We start from the raw sequence: 20,522 nt of genomic DNA, 5'->3' as shown, positions 1-20,522 counted from the left end.
ACACACACACACACACACCACACCCACACACACCACACACACACACATCACACACACACACACCACACCACACACACACATCATCCAGTGTGGCCCAAGTCAGAGTTTTCCACACTTCAGATTATGAAGTGGATCATGAAATCAATTTGGGGGTAAAAAAATAAACATTCTTCTAATGATATAAGATAGACCAGAATAGCATAACATAGCAAGCATGGCATAAAACAGTCTTTAAAAACATATCAGAGTGCATGAATGGCATGAATTAAAAGTATTGCTGGGGCCAGCTGGGTGGCGTAGTGGTTGAGTTTGTGCATTCTGCTTCAGCGCCCGGGGTTCGTGGGTTTGGATCCCGGGAATGGACCTATACACCGTTCATCAAGCCATGCGGTGGCAGCATCCCACATACAAAATAGAGGGAGACTGGCACAGATGTTAGCTCAGGGACAAAGTTCCCCAAGCAAAAAGAGGAAGACTGGCAACAGATATTAGCTCAGGCCAGTCTTCCTCACCAAAAAAAAAAAAAAAAAAAAAAATGTATTGCTTAATGAAGCTCATTTCTGGTGTGAGTACATGTGTGTGGTGTGTATGTGAGTGTGTATGGTGGGTGACTACGTAAATGTGCTGGAGTTGGCTCTAGCTGCTCACAAGGGCCACTGTGCACACCCACATCCCTCCTCAGCCCTGTGCTCAGGGACATTGCCTGATGACTTGGGCTCAGCCATGGTAGACGCTTTCACATCATGGAAATAAGCAAAGAGGGCTTCAGGAAATAGGGCTCCTGCCTCCCCAACAAGAAACGGTTGTTCAACATTTACCAGCACTCCATTGGCTGTGGTTAAAAAAGCAAATAAAACCTAAAGGCACCAGCCTCTGTGAGGGTCACGAACGCGTCTGGACGTGTCCGTTTCTGAGGGGCAGAGGGAAGCAGGAAGCCAACACGCTGTTCAAAGGAGTTTGTGACTAATTGGATTCAGTGCTGCCTTGGACATTTAGAAACTCAAATGACCGTCTGCTCAGATGACGTCAAGGTTTCTGTGGAGGTAGCTTTGTTTCCCCTTAGATTTGATAAAGAGTTTTTAGGAGGCTGGCACGTTACTGAAAGTTTGTGTCCCCCCAACATTCAAATGTTGAAATCCTAACCACCACTGCGATGGAATTAGGAGGTGGGGCCTCTGGGGGTGCTTAGGCTACGATGGTGGAACCCTCATCAATGGCATTAGTGTTCTTATCAAGAGACCCCACAGAGCTCCCTTGTCCCCGCCACATGTGCACACAGGGAGAAAGCATCCACCACGAGCCAGGAAGTGGTCCTCACAAGAACCCAGCCATGCCGGCCCCCTGATCTCGGACTTCCAGCCTCAGAACTGTGAGAAATAGATCTCTGTTGTGCATAAGCCACCCGGTCTGCGGTATTTCGTGATAGCAGCCAGAAGGGACCGAGAGAGACCTAACCAGGCAGATCCAAAGCCTTCGCTCTGCGCTCGGTTCCGTGCGGGCTGAGAAGACGGCTGCACCTCTGCAGGCAGATTCAGATGGAAGACACCGTCTCTCCCGTCAGTGGAGGAGACGTGAGCAAACCCTAGGAGGGCTGCAGCTGACGTGTGGACGTGGCGCAGTGCCAGGTGCATACAACTGGTTTTGCTAAGTGGCAAATTTGCAAGCAAAGAACGCATTTCCCCATTTCCTAGAGGGGTTTTAATTATGGATGGTGGAGTGCCCTGTGGAAGAAGTGCCTTAGAATTATTATTAATTCATGGCAATGAACTGAGGACTAGTGGCTCTCAGATCATGGTCCTTCACAGCCCTGCACTGAGCTCTCTCCTCGCTGCTCTTTTCTCTCATTCATACTCAATTGTGACTTTGTGTTCTTTGCTCCCCCCAAGCAAATGACCTCCTTAGCTGCAGATGCAGTTCCAGGACGGTCCCAGGGGTCTCAGGGATGGCAATCTAGTGGGCTGGAGGGTTCTAGGGGACCAGTCCTGGACCTGTGCTTGCCTAGTGAGCATCCTGTCGTCAGGCGTATTGTAGGTTTATTAGACAAGATGGAAATGGGGAGGAGAGGCCACTGGAAATTATGGAAGCACGAAAGCTTCCCCGGACGTGCCTTTCTGTGGTCACTGTAAACGGCCTTGCCCTCCCCAGCTCCAATCGCCCTCTGCGCCCTAATCCTGCAGTGTCAAGTCCTGGTCAATCCCTCATGGGGCAAAGCCACGACAGGCCTTGCTCTAAACCATTTAGGACTAGCTCCTTCCAGAAATTAACAAAAGAAAACACAGAGACGCATTTTGTAGGTCCTACAAGGCCAACACCAAGAGGGTATGTGTGGATGTGTGCGTGTGTGCATGTACACACATGGGTGTGTTTATTTAATTAGTTCCCAGCACCCAAAAATAAACGCATTTGGGGGCCGGCTGGGTGGCGCAGCGGTAAAGTTCGCACGTTCCGCTTCGGCGGCCCGGGGTTCGCCGTTCGGATCCTGGGTGTGAACATGGCACCGCTTGGCACGCCATGCTGTGATAGGCATCCCACATATAAAGTAGAGGAAGATGGGCACAGATGTTAGCTCAGGGCCAGTCTTCCTCAGCAAAAAGAAGAGGATTGGCAGCAGATGTTAGCTCAGGGCTAATCTTTCTCAAAAAAAATTTTACACAAACCACGTTTCTCACACACACACACACAGACTCTCTGGATTGGTGGTTCTCTCAGAAAGTCAACAAGGGGGCCTGCATCTCTGAATGCAGCTGCTGCAGCTGAATCCTGCTCCCCGCACTATCATTCCACAGTTTGCCACAGCCTCTGCCCTCTCCTACTGTCTTCCAACCTGGAGCCTGAGTGACAAGTTTCCTTGCAGTGAAATTAGGAAAAAAGAGAAACATTTTTTACATTCATTGTTCTTTCAAAAGTAAGCAAGCAAAGGGACAGAAAGTGACACGTTCCAAAAACAAATGGTAGAAAAGACATCTTTCCTCGGGTAGTGAAAACCATTCCTAATTGTTTAATATAAAAAACAAAACAGGGGCCGGCCCCGTGGCCGAGTGGTTAAGTTCACGCACTCCACTTCAGCAGCCCGGGGTTTCGCCGGTTCAGATCCTCAGTGTGGACATGGCACCGCTCATCAAGCCATGCTGAGGTGACGACCCACATAGTGCAACCAGAGGCACTCACAACTAGAATACACAGCTATATACTGGAGGGCTTTGGGGTGGAGAAGAAAAAAAAAAGAAGACTGGCAACAGATGTCAGCTCAGGTGCCAATCTTAAGGAAAAATAAATTAAAAACAAAAATATCAGTGTCTCTTCTAAAAGACTACGACTTCCGAAGCCTTCATGAGACAACGGGCACCTGTGTCCTTCATCTGTGACTGAGTTAAAGATGAGGATTCCAGGTAAACCCAGGAAAGCTCGACTTGTTCCAGGAGCGCCCTCTCCTCCTCCGACCTCTGCACCAGCTCACGCGCTTCCTGGCTCTCTCTGTCTCTGGGAGGGGACTTCCGGCACATGTTTAGTGCTATACACGTGTTTCCAAGGCTGCCGCCTCTCTCCAGATTCCTTAAAAGGAAACACCACCCAGAAAACGTCAAACGAGGAATCAGATCACCTTCAGTTTGGAGTTTTGAATGGTTTTCTCCATCAGGCCTGTTCTTTTTCGTGTCTCTTCCACCACACACACTAACACTTCATAAAAATTTTCCCAAACTTTGGCTATTTGCGTGCACTCTCACAATTTGTCACATCTGCGTACCATCTGTACTATTGCTTATTTAATACTTCTTGTGAAGACGATTCAATTTATTTTTAAAGGAAATTTTCATCGTCAGAAAGCCAGTATCACACGCCATAAGTAGAACGTAACCATCAAAATAAAAACAACGAAAAAGAAAGCCACATTACTAAATTCTTTCTAGGTGATGGCTGCTGCCAGCCCACGGCTCTAAGACGGAGGAGTTCTCTCCCGGTTAACAAGAATTTAGCACCAAACTAAAACCTCTTTCAATCATGATCTTCAAATGGAATGATGGAAAGAGAATTAAAATAATAATAAAATAATAATAATAACTTCGCCACTATGGGACTTAGTATTAATTAGTGCACCAGGAATTATCTTATCACCAAAAGGCTGGCCCTGAGTGTGTGTGAGCCTGTGTAACGTGTATGTGTGTGCAGGTGTGTGTATGTGTGTGCACATGCACGTGTGTGTGAGTGTGTGTTTTACCAAACAACCGAAACGGGGTGCTTCATTTCCCATGTGACAGGCAATGAGGCCACAGATTCCAGCCCTTGCTATTTGTATTAGGTTAGGTGGCCTTTTTCTAGGCCAACATATTATTTCCACAGGTCTTCCAGAAGCCTGAGAAAAGCTTCAGATTCCCACCGCATGCTTTGTGGGTCCCCAGGGACCCGGAAACCTGCGTAAGGAAGAATCACACAACATGAGCCCCGAGTCGTGTGGAACTCCACTCCTCGACGAGTTCACCCACGGTCCTCTCACAGAGGTGAGTGACACAGTGAAGTCGTGCACGCACCTAACACCCACACACTCAACTCTCCCCACTGGGCAAAGGTGGGAAAGGAAGCCGAGAGTGGCTCCCGTGGGGCTGGCACAGTGCCGCCCTGGAGCAGATGCCCCATGAAGGAGGGAGCACTTCCCGCCACGCTGCGTCCAATCCAGCTGAAAACGCTAAGCCCGTTTCGTTTTCCAAACCACCTGGAGAAAGTCAAAGTTCATGTTTGTGAGATGACCAGTGCCAGCACAGCTTCTCTGAACCTGAGCACGCAGCCCGGAGGTGGAAGAGGCACACGCTTGACCCGTAGTGATAAGGAGAAGCGCCAATATCTGGGCGGCCACTGCAGGAGAGGCGGGACCTCCATGCCATTCCCCGGGCCATTCCCAGCCCACCGCCACGGACAGGCACTGCGTCTCCCCAGCAGACTGTGCTTCTCGCGCTTACACACACTTACTGTCCATACCACCTGGCTCCTAAACACACGCCAATTACTTAATCTGTGCTCCATTGAAAACACGGCTCTGTGTTTGTTGTTGAGCCATTTGGGGGAGTTTCAAAGACAATTTGGACCACACATAGTGTTTGCCTCATGCTGGACCACACACGTTTTGCCTTATGCGCCACCTAGATGAACTTTTGCTTTGTATGACTTTCTCTTTACATGACTCCTCTGTATTCCCCTAAGAATTTATTAGTTATCCTTTGTAGCAGTAAATTAATTGTAAAGATTTATGCGTCATAATCTTGAACCTTGGTCTAGTTTTTATTTTTAAAAAGGCCAACAGACTTATTTACTTAAAAAGGAAGGAAAATTTTGGTTAGAAGAACAGTGTAAACTAATTTGAGAAAAATACATAAAAAGTATCAAGAGGAAAGCAGAGAAGAGATAAATGTTTACGGCAAGTCAACTCACCTCGGGGCCGACAATGACCAGGTAAACGTTGGGCTCTTCCTGATGCCATTCTTGGGAAGAAAAAAGAAAAAAAAACTTTAAAAACGAAAATGGTTTAAGTCACAGCTGAAAATACAACTACGTTTAATACAAATTACTCCATAAGACAAATTATTTCATATCATTTTGCTTTCATCCACATTAGTCAAATTTAACTATATTTATTTAAAATGTAAATATTTGACATTTTATGCTTTTAAATAAATTTTTTTTCTAGAATGTTACACCTTATCAAGTTTCCTAATTTATTAGATAACCAGGACTAACATGCTTCCACAAATGAATCTGGGCTTCAGAACGTGCTGAAGAGTGAGAGCCCAGACTAACTTAAGCAAAGCAATAAAACTCCAAATGCAGCCTACAAATTGGCATGAGTAAAGCATCTTCAGATAAAACTATTTTAGCCTTACAATTATTCACTACTTTTATAATTTCCTCAGAAGCTGAGGGCAAGGAAAGTAGAAAACAATTGAAATGACTCCACAGCGCTATTATTTTTCCGGTTGTTGCCAAAGTAACCATCTAGAAACAGTTCTGCTAATGTGCAAAGTGTGCGAAGATAAAATTCAAAATCTTAAAGAGAGAAATGCGAAGACGTGCCCCGCCCGTAAACAGAGGGTGACCTGAGAAACATACCTGAGAACACATCCACCACATAGAGAGGGTCTTTCACTTGTCTGAGTCCGCATATCAGGAGAAACACGTGTAAATTATCAGCACTTTGGTTAATCTCTGCAATGGAAGAGTTCAGGATGTTCTCAGGGGAGAGGACTCGAGGGGTAACACAGCATCCACAACCCCAGACACAGCTCAGGGCCCGAGGGGCCTCAGACTTCTCAGCCAGCTGTTCCCACTCCTGACGCTTGTATTCATTTCCCTGCATGAACGAACATTCTCTCGTGATGGGTAAACCTGAGTGAGCCCAGCCTCATAAACGTAAATGTGCCTCTGCTGCGGTGAGGAAGGGCGGGGCAGGGAACTGACTCAGTTATCACCGACATGTGAGCCAGAGGTCCTGGAAAACATTTAGACCCAATTCCAGCCACAAAGACTATTTTCTTGATGAAACTGGAAAGATGGTTTATACATTAATGTACTCCTGACTCCATACATGTATACATAGGTACCCACATTTACAGTATACCTGCCCAGAGACAGACAGAAGGGTTTAGTTTTGCCATAGTGAAAGCTGTAACATAAGACTAGTTGTGGAAGACGGCCACGTTCTTTGTGGCACCTCCCACCCAGAGGTGGAATCAATTTCTCCACTCCTAGACTCCACTCCTAGTCTCCACACCAGACTGGGTGAGAATGTGAGGTCAGGAGACAAGCCATTCTCTTTAATGAATGATGAAAGTTGAAGAATACCTTTAAAGATAGGAAGGCCAGGTCCATCCCTACAGTACTACGCAAGAACATCAATGAATGCTAAGACCAGTAAGAGTTCGATGAGAACAGAAATTAAAAGTGCCTTCTCAAAAATGACTTATTAATTAATTTCAAAGGAAACACAACATCTGTACATGTACCCACTTAACTAAGGTAGGACACCTCAGCCCAGTGCACATGGGTTTGTGTTTACACACACATACACGCACACACACAGTTTACATATTAAAGAAAAATCACCAGTAATGAAAGAAGCTGACATTATGTGTCTCCAGATGTGACACATTGAAAAGGATACAAAATCACTTCAACCATCATCATCATCACGTGCATGAGATATCTCTTCAAATATACAAGAAGAGGAAAAGAAGGAAGGTGGAAGGAGAAAAAGCATGAAAGGGAAAACCAAAGAAAAAAAACCCAAAGAAGGGGAATGTTGAGAATCGTTATTACTGAATTGAAAAAAAGGGCATACAAAAACAAAACAGAAACACAGAGATGGCGTCCAGAGAAGATATCCAAAGAAAGCATCATTGTAAGAAACTATGTGATGTCTCGGCAAAAAGCCTCCACTTAATTCCTTATTTCTGCTATGTGACAGTATAGATGGAAATTATTTTGCTCCTCGACTTCGATTTGACACATTAGCTGCCCAGAATAGCAGGTGCAGAAGACTGCTGGCCTTCCGGTCAGGTGAAGCTGGAAAAAAGTGGCCCTGCCCCAACCCCAGGACCCCTGGGAAAGACAGCCCTGGGAGGAGAATCCTCTATAATTCACAACACGGGTCTTCAACTGCTGACTGGACCTACAGTAAGATACACATGTTATATTGCAATCCCTACACAGGGGTTATGCATTTATCCACAGAGTTTATACATAGTTTCCAAAAAAGAAATTAGCCTTGCTACAGATGAGGTCTTTGACAGTTTTTTGTTCTATTTCATTTCATATTGTTAAAAGTGCTGGTCCCCAACTCACTAAACTGATTTTAAGGCCCCTGCCCTACCAGACCTGGAGGGAGAGGGAGCTGATCGCAGTCCCCTGCCGCTCCCCTCACGGTCTTCCTGGGTTGGAGACTGGATGTCATGGGAATTTAGGAAACTAAATAAGAGAACGACCGAGCAGAGGACTAAATGCTTTGTCTTATTCTAGGATTTTAAGAAAACAAAATGCAGAGACAGCAATTGGGTTCTAGTTGCTTATATGCACTTCTCACATATAGAAATATCATTTTCAAGGAAATAAAGACAACAGTTGACAAATCCTGATGGAAGAAGCGCATGCTCAGCCCCTCGCACTGAGGCACCAGCTCTCATTCATCAGTTCCAGGCTCCCTTCGACCCTGGCCAGCCTCGGGGAAAGTAGTCTGTTCACTGTTCGATTTTAAAAAGGAACTAAAACAGGTGCTCTGTGGGTTTGGAGGGGAGGCAGGTACCTACCTAATTTTTTAGTGGATTTTGTTTTCTCATTTTAACCCAAAGCTTATTTTTCTTCTCTTTGCTTTTCCTCTAATATCTAGGTTAACAAGGTTGGAACTCATCCCTTAAAATGTGTGCCATTCTGTGTCTTTCTGATGTCATCATTTCCTGGAGAATGGCATTTTTATCTTCAAAACAAAACAAGTCATTCTCCCGGTCTGCCACCACATCATCCCAAGAGGCTCCGCACCATGTCGCCTAACCTGCAAAGTCACTCATCAGCGGCTCCAGAACAGAAACCCAGTCTGAGTGAAGCCAACTTCTAACCACTGTTGTCTATTCTGGCAGCTCTCTTTATTTTTTTCACATGCTATTATAAGCAGAAAAGAATTCGAGAACATCAGTTGAGTGTATTAGGGTTTGGGAATTTTAGCTGATAAGTCTGATTTTGGGGGCCATTGATGCATAAAGGGATCTAGTAACACCAATTTTCCATATGAAAAATAAGCAAATTTTCCAAGGAACAGCCTGAGGAGGAAAAATACACCATGTGAGTTAGGCATATTAGAGTCTCCGTATAGAAAATACAAATAGAGTTTAAAAAAGAAAGAGAGAGAAAAATAAATAAATAAATAGAAATAAGAAGAATATAAAATGGACAACAGAAAAACAGGAAGGAGTGGTGGAATGGCCAGGTCAAATTTAAGCTTTCATGGTTTCTGGGTTTGATGGTCTTTTGGGAATCATTACTTCACATGTGTGGGTCACTGGCATTTAAAAGCAAAAATCATGGAGCACTGCATCGTAACAACATTTAAGATACACTTGGAAATGCACAGAAAACTCAAAGACCAGGTAACTAACTCGATGTCTAAACATGCATCTTCTCATCAGAAGAGCTACTGTAAATATCATGTGAAAAATTACAGCAAGGCCACTTAGCACATTTAACCTACTTCATTCTTTATTTGCTCCTGGTTGATCTGTTCGAATGTGGGATCCGGTTAGCATAAAATTGGTTTAATGTTTTAAACCAAGGAGACTCAGTAATTTGTTAGCTAGACCTTAGAGATAAAACTGAATGTCCTCAAAAACCTGCTACATACTGTCGAGAAGAATGCGTCATAAAACTGACATCAGCTATTTAGGAAGCAGACGATAAACCGTGGTGCCTAATCAGGGGCCCGCCTATTTATATGGAGTGATAAACGAGGCCCTTCCCAACACACTCCCCTTGACTTCAAGGTTAACAGTTCATAAGAATTCAGAGGGCGAGTATTTGATCACTAATAGCCTGTATCAAATTCACTGTATCTTCTGTTTTCACTGTCTCAAGCTCAAAGTGGAGGTGCCAATCACAGTCACGGGTTTCGAACATGCGGGGGGCAGGGTAAGACAGTGGAGGGGGGAGGAAGATGGGTCATCTCTAGAGTCTGAAAGAGACAAAGATGAATGGCCACACAAAGGAGGACAGGCAACTGATCATAGAACCCAGAGACGCGGATTAATTCTACATCTTACCCGTAAGCCATTACCTACCCGCCTCAGCTACCAGCATCACAATCACAGCCCAAGCTTCCCTGTGCCCATCTATTCTGAATACATTTACAACTTCTAATTGCACACATCAAGATTAAACTGCAGCCAAGCAGGACTCCAGAGGAAATGTTGTCTAGGGAGGATTTTAAATCTCTTGGCTGTTTGGTGAATCACTCCCTCGTAAGAACAGCGAAACAATCAACCGTTGAGACTGGAAGTTGATGACGAATCTCTCTCCTTTGGGAAATTATGAATCTTAGTTACACTGCAACTGTGTCCTGTGATACACAGAAGATGAAATAACCTTACAACAGGCAATTTAAGACATGCCCACTGGTTCAGAATAATGGCGCACCCTTCCGGACATGATAAAGCAATCGGATGGCGTGGGTCCATCTGTAATGCTGAGAACAGCTCTGCTCTTGTCGCTGAGACTGATGAATACACTCCGAAAATTATTTCTAATAAAATGCTTGGAGATTTTTTTTCTTTTGCAGGGAACCCAATGCTGACATACAGTACGTGGTGGAGGTTTTGCTTGAAGTTTTTGGAGCAAAAACAGGCTAGGGGGTCTTCACACTTGCTGAGGGCAGGGCTTGATTTTGCACCTTCAGCTTCTTCTTTGAAGTTTACAACAGAACTTGCAAATTGAGCCCTCCCCAAGAGCACCCCTCACTGTCCTCTCTCGGAGGAAACCTTTCAGGTCAAAACAGACAAATTCTCAGGCTTTAAATCGCAGTTGGAGGGAAATGCAAATCAAAACCACAATGAGATCCCACCTCACACGCATCAGAATGGCTAATGAACAAAAAGACAAGAAACAACAAGTGTTGCAGAGGATGGAGAAAAAAGAGAACCCTCCTACACGCTGGTGGGAATGTAAATTGGTGCAGCCACGATGGAAAACAGTATGGAGATTCCTCAAAAAATTAGGAATTGAACTACCATATGATCCAGCTATTCCACTTCTGTGTATTTATCTGAAAAATATGAAAACACTAACTTGAAAAGATACATGCACCCCTATGTTCACTGCAGCATTATTTATAACAGCCAAGATACAGAAACAACTTAAGTGTCTATCAAAGGATGAATGGATAAAGAAGATGTGGCATATACATGCAATGGAATATCATTCAGCCATAAAAGAGGATGAAATCTTGCCATTTGTAACAACATGGATGGACCCGAAGGTATTATGCTAAGAAATAACAACTGTTGGAGAAATAAGTCAGACAGAAAAAGTCAAATACCATATGATTTCACCCATATGTGGAACCTGCAAAAAAAAAAAAAAGAACAAACAAAACAAAAACAAACTTATAGATACAGAGAATAGACTGATGGTTACCAGAGGGGAAGGAGGTTGGGGGGCGTAGGTAAAATGGGGGTCAAGTGCAGGGTGATGGATGGCAACTAGCCTTTTGGTGGTAAGCTGTGGTGTAAACAGATGTCAAATTATGGGGCTGGCCTGGTGGCACAGTGGTTAAGTTTGTGCACTCCACTTTGGCAGCCCAGGGTTCACCGGTTCAGATCCTGGGCGCCGACCTACACACTGCTCATCAAGGCAGGCTGTGGCAGCGTCCCACATAGAGGAATTAGAAGGACTTATAACTAGGATGTACAACTATGTACTGGGGCTTTGGGGAGGGAAAAAAAAAGAGGAACAGTGGACCAGCTGTTAGCTCAGGGCCAATCGTCCTCAAAATAAATAAATAAATAAATAAATAAAGGGAATTGGCTACATTAAAAAAAACCAGATGTTGAATTACAACGTTGTATACCTGAAACTTATATAATGTTACATGCCATTTTTATCTCAATAAAAACATTGCATTTGATAAGCCAATTTTAGCTGTTTCAGCACCTTTACCAGAAATATTGGGTTGGTCAGCCTATAAGGCAGTTATGATCCCATAGAGCATGTACTTATGGGCCTCATTTGTGGACAACTAAACCTTCTATACTTAGAGATAGTATACAATGAAATTTTCTTTAAACATCCTGACTATGCTGAAGTCCTACTGTGCGTGGAAAACACGATGGCAAGATTCTCCTAGCTCTACCACTTGTGGGGAAAGTGGCACCCTCACAGCATCGCCGATGGACACGCACATTGATGCTACCTTGCCAAAGGACAATTGTGTAAGACATATGAAAGCTCTGCTTAAGTGCATAATCTAATCCAGTGATTCCATTTTTAGGAATTGCTGCTAAGAAAACAATTGGGCCAATATATGAAGACTGAAGTCCTTCATCACTGCATACCCAAAAGTTTTAAAAAATCGAAATGACCAACAAGAGCCGTTGGTCAAATAAGATTACAGAATTTAAAATAATACTATAAAGGAATTAAGAGTCATGATATAATTAGAACTAATAAATTGACAAGATTTGCAGGATAAAATGTCAATGTAGAAAAATCAATTGTATTTCTATATACCAGCAACAAACAATTCAAAAATGAAAAATTTTTCAATCCCATTTATAATGGTGTCAAAAATAATAAAATCTTTAAAAATAAATTAAAAGAAAATACATGAGGGGCCGGCCCCGTGGCCAAGTGGTCAAGTTCGCACGCTCCGCTACAGCGGCCCAGGGTTTCGCTGGTTCGGTTCATGGACGCGGACATGGCACCGCTTATCAGGCTACAGTGAGGCGGCGTCCCACGTGCCACAACTGGAAGGACCCACAACTAAAATATACAACTATGTACTGGGGGGATTTGGGGAGAAAAAAGCAGAAAGAAAAAAAAGAAGATTGGCAACAGTTATTAGCTTAGGTGCCAATCTTAAAAATATAAAAAAAAAAATACACGAAAGACCTGTACAAATCACTATGAAGATAAATAAGGCAAATAAATGTACACATACACCTGTTCATAGATTTTAGCACAAATTATTGTTAAGATGTCATTTCTCCCTAAATTGATCTATAGATTCAATGCAACAGGATTTTATATAAATTGACAAGATGATTCCAAATTTATATGGATATGCAAAAAATCTACAATAGCTAAAACAATTCTGAAATAAAGTTGTTGAAAAACACTACCTGATTTGTAGATTTACTATAAATCTACAGCCGTGAGACAGCATGATCTTGGTGTGAGGATAGACATATAGATGAACAGAACACTCACGCACAGTAAACTGATTTTCAGCAAAGGCACCAGAGCAATTCAATAAGGAAAGAAAAGCATTTTCAATAAGTGATACTGAAACAATTTATAGAAAAAAATGAATTTTAATCCCTACCTCATACCACACACAAAAAATTCCAGATAGATTACAATCCTAATGAAAAGCTAAAATGCTAAAACTTCCAGAGGAAAAAATAATAAAAAATAAGGAAAATACCTTTGCAAGCTTAGGGTAAGCAAAGATTTCTTAGACAGGACTCAGAAAGTACTAACCATGCAAGAAAAATTGATCAACTAGACTTCAACAAAATTAAAAACTTCTGCTCTTCACAAGGCAGAGTACTAACCGCTATACGATCATCGCCAGCTTCTGCTCGTCAAAAGACACAGTTAGGAAAACGAAAAGGTAAACCAGAGAATGGGAGATAATATTCACAATATAGGTATCTGACAAAAGACTTGTACCCAGAATATATTTTTTAAAACCTCCTACAAACCAAGAATTAAAAGACAAACAACATAATTAAAAAATTGGGGAAAAGCCTTGGCTAGACACTTCACCAAGGAAGATACATGAACGGCCAAAATGCACGTGAAAATGTACTGAACACCGCTCATCTCAGAGAAATGGAAATCAGAACCACAACGAGATATGATTTCACCATCCCCCTTGAATAACTAAAATTGAAGAGACTGTCAGTACCAACTGTTGGCAAGGATGTGGAGTAACCGGAACTCTCATCAACGTCTATGGAAGTATAAAACGGCACAATACTTTGGAAAATTGTTTGGCTGTTTTTTTTTACAAAGTTAAGCAAATATGCACCCTATAACCAAGCTAGCCAACTTACAGGCATTTATCCAAGAGAAATGAAAACACAGCTCACCAGAATCTCTGCACCAGGATGTTCAGAGCAGTTTTATTTATAATAGCTAAAAATAGGAAGCAACTCAAAAATCCATCAATAGGAGAACGGATAAACCATTGGTGGTATGTCCATACAATGGAATGCAACTTCTGTCATGGATGATAGAAACTGGGGCAGGGGTCTCTTCTAGGCCACGGGGATTAAATGCGGAAGAGCCCACGAGGGAACTTCTTGAGCGGGAGGAAGGTGATCTCTGCATTCGGGTGTAGACATTTGTCAAAACTCATTTAATTTTACGTTCGAAGTCTCTGTATTTCACTACATGTAAATTTTATGTTAGAAATTTTTAAAGAATGACAAATTAGCTCATATTATTATTGACATAATGAATAAATAAGGTAGGTTACAGCAGAAAGTATAGGTTGACTGTATTTTTGTCTTTTAAAAATAATTATATATAATATATTATATTTAATAATGTGTTATATTTAGATTATAATATACCCATATACAGATCTATAATTATGTTACTATATTATATCTATTTTATATAATGATTTTAAAAGACAAAAATATATAATATAGATACAATATATATGATATCATATATAATATAGATACAATATCTATAGATATATATCTATAATTATATATAAATACATAAAATCTTTACATAGATGTGGAAAATTGTTGAGAAAGATCACATCAAAACATTAACAGCAGTCCCTTTTTGGTGCTGAGATTTCAAGTGCTTCAATTTTTGTTTCTGTATCTGGTCTCCACTTTCTCGTGTTTTTTACGGTGGTCATTCATCGCGTGTGTCACTAATAAAGGGACAGGAACGCACGAGGCTGGTGTCCTTCTGAGGAGCGAATGCCACCTGGAGTGGGACACACACGGGGAGGCATGTCCCACGAGCACGTCAGAAGGGCCGTGGCCCCCTCCCTCCTGCTCTCCAGCCGGCAGGTCCTCACGAGGAGATGCCACCCCCGGCGTCTCCGAGAACACGGGGAAACTGCGTTTGTTCTCCAAATCTTGTCTTGCTCCAACCCATGCTTCCCCGTCCCTGTTCTCCCTAAAACAGTGCATTTCTGTGACCCGACAGCCGCGTCTTCCAAACGCTGTGAAACTAACGAGTAATGACACCGGCCGACATGATGCCCTGGGTCAAACCCCCATGAGGTCTCACCTCTCACCTGAGCGCTGAAGGAAGGCATCCCAGTCAAAGGCGGGGTTCGGGACTGTTGCAATTCCTGGGTCAGAGGAAAGATAGAAAGACAAAGTTCATGGGGATGAGACAGAACCAGGTAGTTTGTGTGGACGTTTATATAACGGTCATACTTGGTTCTTAAAAAGAACTCAGAGCTCTGAGCGCTTCACTGAATTCCCGTTAATCCTCCAGCCTATAAGATTGACAGCGAACCCCCGGGTTCCCAGTGGGAGAAGAGCCACCACTCCCAGCCCCCATCTCGACCAGCCGGCAGCCTCCAGGTCACAGGAGGCCCAAGTTCCTATAAAATGCACGAGGGCGACAGGCATCTAAAATGTTCCCAGCTAAACTCCAACGGCCCCCAGAGAGAACTCACGTCTACTTAAAATCTCTAACCTCCCCCCCAAATCACATACGATGGCCTGCTATCTGTGTCACTTCCTCAGGCAGATTTAAGCTTAAAATTCTCTAGAAAATTGAACATTTTAAGACATAGACAATTCAGTGGCAACATTTAACAGATTATCTTGATAACTGAAAAAATTTGAAATTTTATGAAATGTAAATCAAGTTGTCTAAGCACCTGTCCAATGCACTTGTCAAGCTGTCATTCACAGTGAATAATATGAATGACAGCTAATTGATGAGCGTCTGCTCCACGCCTGCCCTGGGCCCCAACTCTGGGTGGGCACCCTCACCACAAGCCTGGAATTTCTTAAGGCCCTGGTGGGCGGGCTGACTCCTCCAGTCTATCCGGCTGGAAACTGAGGTCCCAGAGGCTGGCCGGTGTTCAAAGTGAGGCAGCATAGGCGGCAGAGGCTGCCTTCACACCCACGTGCTGCTCCCAAGCCCGGTTTTTCCTGCTGTACCAGCGTTTTCCTTGACTATAAATCAGGCCACAGTAGAGGAGAGGGAGGCGCCAACCCCAAGCCTGCCCTGACGCTGACACACGCCCTTTATACAGACCGAGTCAGCACATCCTTTTTCAAATGGGGGCTCCAAGAGTTTATTTGGTAAGTGATTCCACAGCTAAAAATCCCCCTGAAACCACTAAAGCATTTGCACCCTGATGATGCGATGCGCAGCTAAAGTGGGCTGAGGGGCCGTGTGCCCTGGTGTCCAGCACCCAGGAAAACGCCTCACGAGGCCTGAACTTGAGACCTGGGCCTCAGCACCTGCTCCAGCCTAAGCTTAGAATCCCTTACGTGGTCTATTTTTTTGTTTGCTGGGAAAGATCTGCCCTGAGCTAACATCTGTTGCCAATCTTCCTCTTTTTTTCCCCCTCCCCAAAGCCCCAGTGCCTGGTTGTGTATCATAGTTGTTCCTTCTACTTCTTCTGTGTGAGCCGCTGCCACAGCATGGCAACTGACAGACAGACGGTGTGGGCCCGTGCTGGTGACAGGAACCCGGGCCACCGAACCAGTGAGAGCACTGCACTTTGGCCACTAGGCCATCAGGGCAGGCTCCCATCATATCCTCTTCTCTGGAACCACTCTTTCCCTGACTCCTATTGTTTAAACAATAGAACAGTTTTCTGGCTATATTTAGGAGACCCTGGGGGTTTCAGGAAAGGATGTCAGAGGCCACCACTGGGCAGGACCAGGTAAGCGCAGGGAGGGGTGGAGATGAAGGGAGAAGGGTTCTGGGTCCCCCAAACTCAACTTAAATGGAGAAGCTGAGCCTTCTCCTGGTTTAATCACACCATTGAGAGAGCACTTCATAATTCTACTGGTTGAAAATGTTAAGTGATCTGCATTTTAAATTATCCTTTGATAACTTCTCCTATTCCTCTTTTATCTTAATGTTAAAAAATACTAAAAGTGTATCCATTCTACTATTTTTAAGTAAATCTCAGACTTCATATTATTTCATCCATAAACATTTCAGTATGTGTCTCTAAAAGATAAGGGCTCATTTCAAAATATATATATATATTTAAAAATTCTTACCTTGACTCTGGACATAGATCTTACCCTTAGCATGCGGCTTTTGAAAAGAGGAGAAAAAGAAAAAAAGTAAATTCGATAGTCCATTACAATTACATCTTAGAAATAAAATGAAGGTCATAAGAAAGTCCTCTTAGAAAACATCACACAGAATCATTTACACAGCCACTCACAGACTAGTTATTTTATAAGAGCAAAGAGTTACCTCTGCTTTTAATGGGGGTTAGCCCATTAAAAATACAGCATCTATGAGGCAAGAAGCACAAAGAAAGAAGTCCCTTAAATTGGGCATTACGCAATAGTACAATTTTAGAGTTACTACGTTAGTAGAAAAGTTATCGAAGCTCAGAACATGCCAGTGACAGAGCCTGTTTGGTGCATATCATGTGCTGAAGCCAAAGGTGGAGTTTCGGGAAATGCGGTTTGGGGACACACCTCCTTGAAGGGAACGAGTATATTCTCTCAACTTTGGAGAAGAAAGAAGGAGGGGGAGGAGGAGGAGGTGGAGATGGAGGAAACGGTAAAAGTGGAGGTGGAGATGGAGATGGAGGTGGGAGGGAGGTGAAGGTGGAGGTAGAGGTGGAGAAGGTGGAGGTGGTAGTGGAGGTGGAGGTGGAGGTGGTAGTGGAGGTGGAGGTGGAGGTGGATGTGGAGGTGGAGGTGGGGATGGAGGAGGTGGAGGTGGAGGTGGAGGTGGGGATGGAGGAGGTGGAGGTGGAGGTGGAGGTGGGGATGGAGGAGGTGGAGGTGGGGATGGAGAAGGTGGAGGTGGAGGTGGAGGTGGGGATGGAGGAGGAGGAGGAGGAGGTGGAGGTGGATGTGGAGGTGGAGGTGGAGGTGGAGGTGGGGATGGAGGAGGTGGAGGTGGAGGTGGAGGTGGAGGTGGAGGTGGATGTGGAGGTGGAAGTGGAGGTGGGGATGGAGGAGGAGGAGGTGGAGGTGGATGTGGAGGTGGAGGTGGGGATGGAGAAGGTGGAGGTGGGGATGGAGGAGGAGGAGACGGAGAAGAAGAAGAATACTCAGTATGTTGACTAACAAGAAAACAGGCCCCAGGGGGCAGATTCTTCCAGGCACCTGACTAGACTGGTCTCATGGACCCTGTAAGGACCTCATCAAATGCCTCTTTGACATCAAGGGACAAGATGGCACTTGCATGACTGATCTAGAAATTTTCACCAAGACGTAAACTTACTATTTCTGGTGGAACTTCACAAAACTACCAGAGAGAAGAAGAATCCACTTTTCAAGTTCATCTTGAGATAGTGGCATAAATACTTTTAAAATCAAGTTTAGACCCAAAAGTGGAAGTAACAGGAGTAGAGCAAAAAATCCACTTTTAAATTGCTATAGGGTCAAGTAGGTGCCAATGGCTGTTTCTCATAAATGATCAAAAGATATAGTCATATTCGTGAAAAAGTCCAAAAATGCGCACCTATTTGTCATGTAGCCTGAATATCAGATCAGTGCATGAAACGACTAAACTAGCTGGTGAATGGTGAACACAGAATTCACAACTCTGTGCTCATTACCTGAATGTGTGGGGAAGGGCACCGTGTGGCCCTTAAGGTGATGTGCAGTCCGTGGTATTGCATGTGTCTGCTGATCCACTTTGACCTTCATTCTCAAGTCAGGTTTACATTTTGGGAAACAAGCCACAGGGGATGCACTCCTACCAGGGGAGAGACGATCTATGGGGAGGAGAGGGAGGTGACCCTGTGCTCTGCCTGGGTGACGGGAAGATCTGGGAGGGGAGCATCCAGCCATCACAGGGCAGCTGAACGGAAGCTGGTACATAGGCATGACTCTGGGTTTGGTTTTGCTTGTGTTCATAGCACTATATTTTGCATTTAACCATTAGAAGCCCCTGAGACTTCTAAAATTCTTGACTATCCTCCTCAATTCACCATACAGCAGGGATGCAGCCCCTTTTAAAATGCCCTTAAAATAGTGAGCCTTAAAGAAAAGAAGAGTTTCAACAATCTCTACTAGCTAAAAAAGATATTGACTTTAATGAAAAAAGAAAAACGGCTAATAGCAACCACTTGAAATTAGAAATTGAAGTTCAGAGCCCTAAAATATTCCTTTTGTTTAATTATAATTTCACCGGAAAGCTGAAGAAAATTTTATTGGAATGCATTGGAGGCTAAGAGCATCTCCTCCTTGGCCGGCCCTGTCTGAAACATCGGCTCGGAAATGTCTGTAAGAAGGACGCCAAAGCATCGTCAAAAACAGATCAGCACGGAATTTTAACTTTAAAGTTAATATAAGAGTTTGACAATAACATATTCAATGCAATTCTACATAAATTTGATTCATGAAGGTCAGACAAAATAGAGTTTTTGGTCTTGCCACTGTTTTCATCAGAAATATGCTCTGCAATTAGAAATACTTAAGACCAAAACGCTCCTTACAAGAAAATTCCTTTTGAAACAAACATAAATTAACTAATTAAACGGGTATCTCAACTTTATAAACAGAATGAATTGACTCTTTGTGGAAACTTCCGGATTTATCTGCTGGTCTTTACATATCTCTGAGCACTATTTCTCCAAAATCCACTGAAACCCTGGAAAAATAACTGTCAAGTCCTATATAGATTTTTAAAAAAATGTCATAAATGATACTTTAAGATCTTATCCGAGCAAATCAAGAAAATAGAGTCACAGCTTAAAAGAAATCTGGAACTGGGTTATTTTTAATAATTGTAATAAAAGAAATCTGGAAAAGCCAATTGGCTTATATTGATTTTGAAAAACATTTTCTATATTAAAGTGTTCTAAATACAAATTAGCTTTTTTTGCTCAATATTTATTGTTGTTTCACTTGCTTTGAAATAACACGAGTCAAAGTCCTTGTATATCACTTGCCTTGCGAGATTAGCTCATCGATACATAAAATGAAAAAGAAGATGGGGAGTGGGGTTGGGGGGGGGGGGCCGGCAGTGAGGGAAGAGTCTCCATTTTTAACATCTCTGAGAAACCACTACTTAATGTGGTCCATTACCAGGTAAAAAAGACAGTGTCCTGTTGGATAGATCCCTAGACATATGTGTGACATTGTGACAGACCCAAATGCTAATTTATGCCTTTTTATAATGGAATAACAGACAGCAACAACAAAAAAGATTTCCTATTCTTTGATTAATATAACCTTCAGAAATTAAACTTTCTTCAAGTGGAAACCACAATATGTATTATTTTTGAAGTATATGCATAATTTCATGCTCCCCAGGTGGTAAAAATACTAATTTTTATTTTGAAATTACAACTTCTGATGATGGCTTCGTTAAAAGTTCTTTTAAAATAGTAATAAATCGCTTAAAAGAAATCACGGCCCATGAATGCAAAGGTCTCAAAATACACCTACATTACAAAACACACAGAAACTGGGCCCTTTTCACGGGAAAACGAGTCTTCTTTTCTCCCTCTACTCTTTTCCCTTAGAAATCTGTTTTTAAGCAAGGAAAGAAAACAAAAGTTCCAAAAAATCAGGAGGGGCTAGAGCCTTGTCACTCAACTCCTGCCAGTGAACCAGACAAAAAGATTTTTC

General features: G+C 43.1%; 1 protein-coding gene across 5 annotated transcripts in view; it reads right to left on the bottom strand.

The window, feature by feature from the left end:
• GLT1D1 (glycosyltransferase 1 domain containing 1) overlaps positions 1 to 20,522 on the bottom strand; it is a 100,522-nt gene that overhangs the window by 34,875 nt on the left and 45,125 nt on the right. For all 5 annotated transcript variants that reach the window (XR_011441396.1, XR_002809801.2, XM_023647333.2 and 2 more), the window contains 4 exons: positions 16,977 to 17,013; positions 15,014 to 15,070; positions 6,097 to 6,192; positions 5,422 to 5,471 (listed from right to left, as the gene is read on the bottom strand). Coding sequence is in view for 3 of the 5 variants with exons in the window: in XM_023647333.2 (XP_023503101.2) it covers positions 5,422 to 5,471; positions 6,097 to 6,192; positions 15,014 to 15,070; positions 16,977 to 17,013 (240 nt within the window). In the remaining 2 variants the exon portion in view is untranslated. The remainder of the gene's footprint in view (positions 1 to 5,421; positions 5,472 to 6,096; positions 6,193 to 15,013; positions 15,071 to 16,976; positions 17,014 to 20,522) is intronic.

Source organism: Equus caballus, chromosome 8 (genome assembly GCF_041296265.1).
Source record: "Equus caballus isolate H_3958 breed thoroughbred chromosome 8, TB-T2T, whole genome shotgun sequence".
Classification (NCBI taxonomy): Eukaryota; Metazoa; Chordata; class Mammalia; order Perissodactyla; family Equidae; genus Equus; species Equus caballus.
Note: the sequence above shows the minus strand (reverse complement) of the source record. Positions and strands in the feature narration are given on the sequence as shown.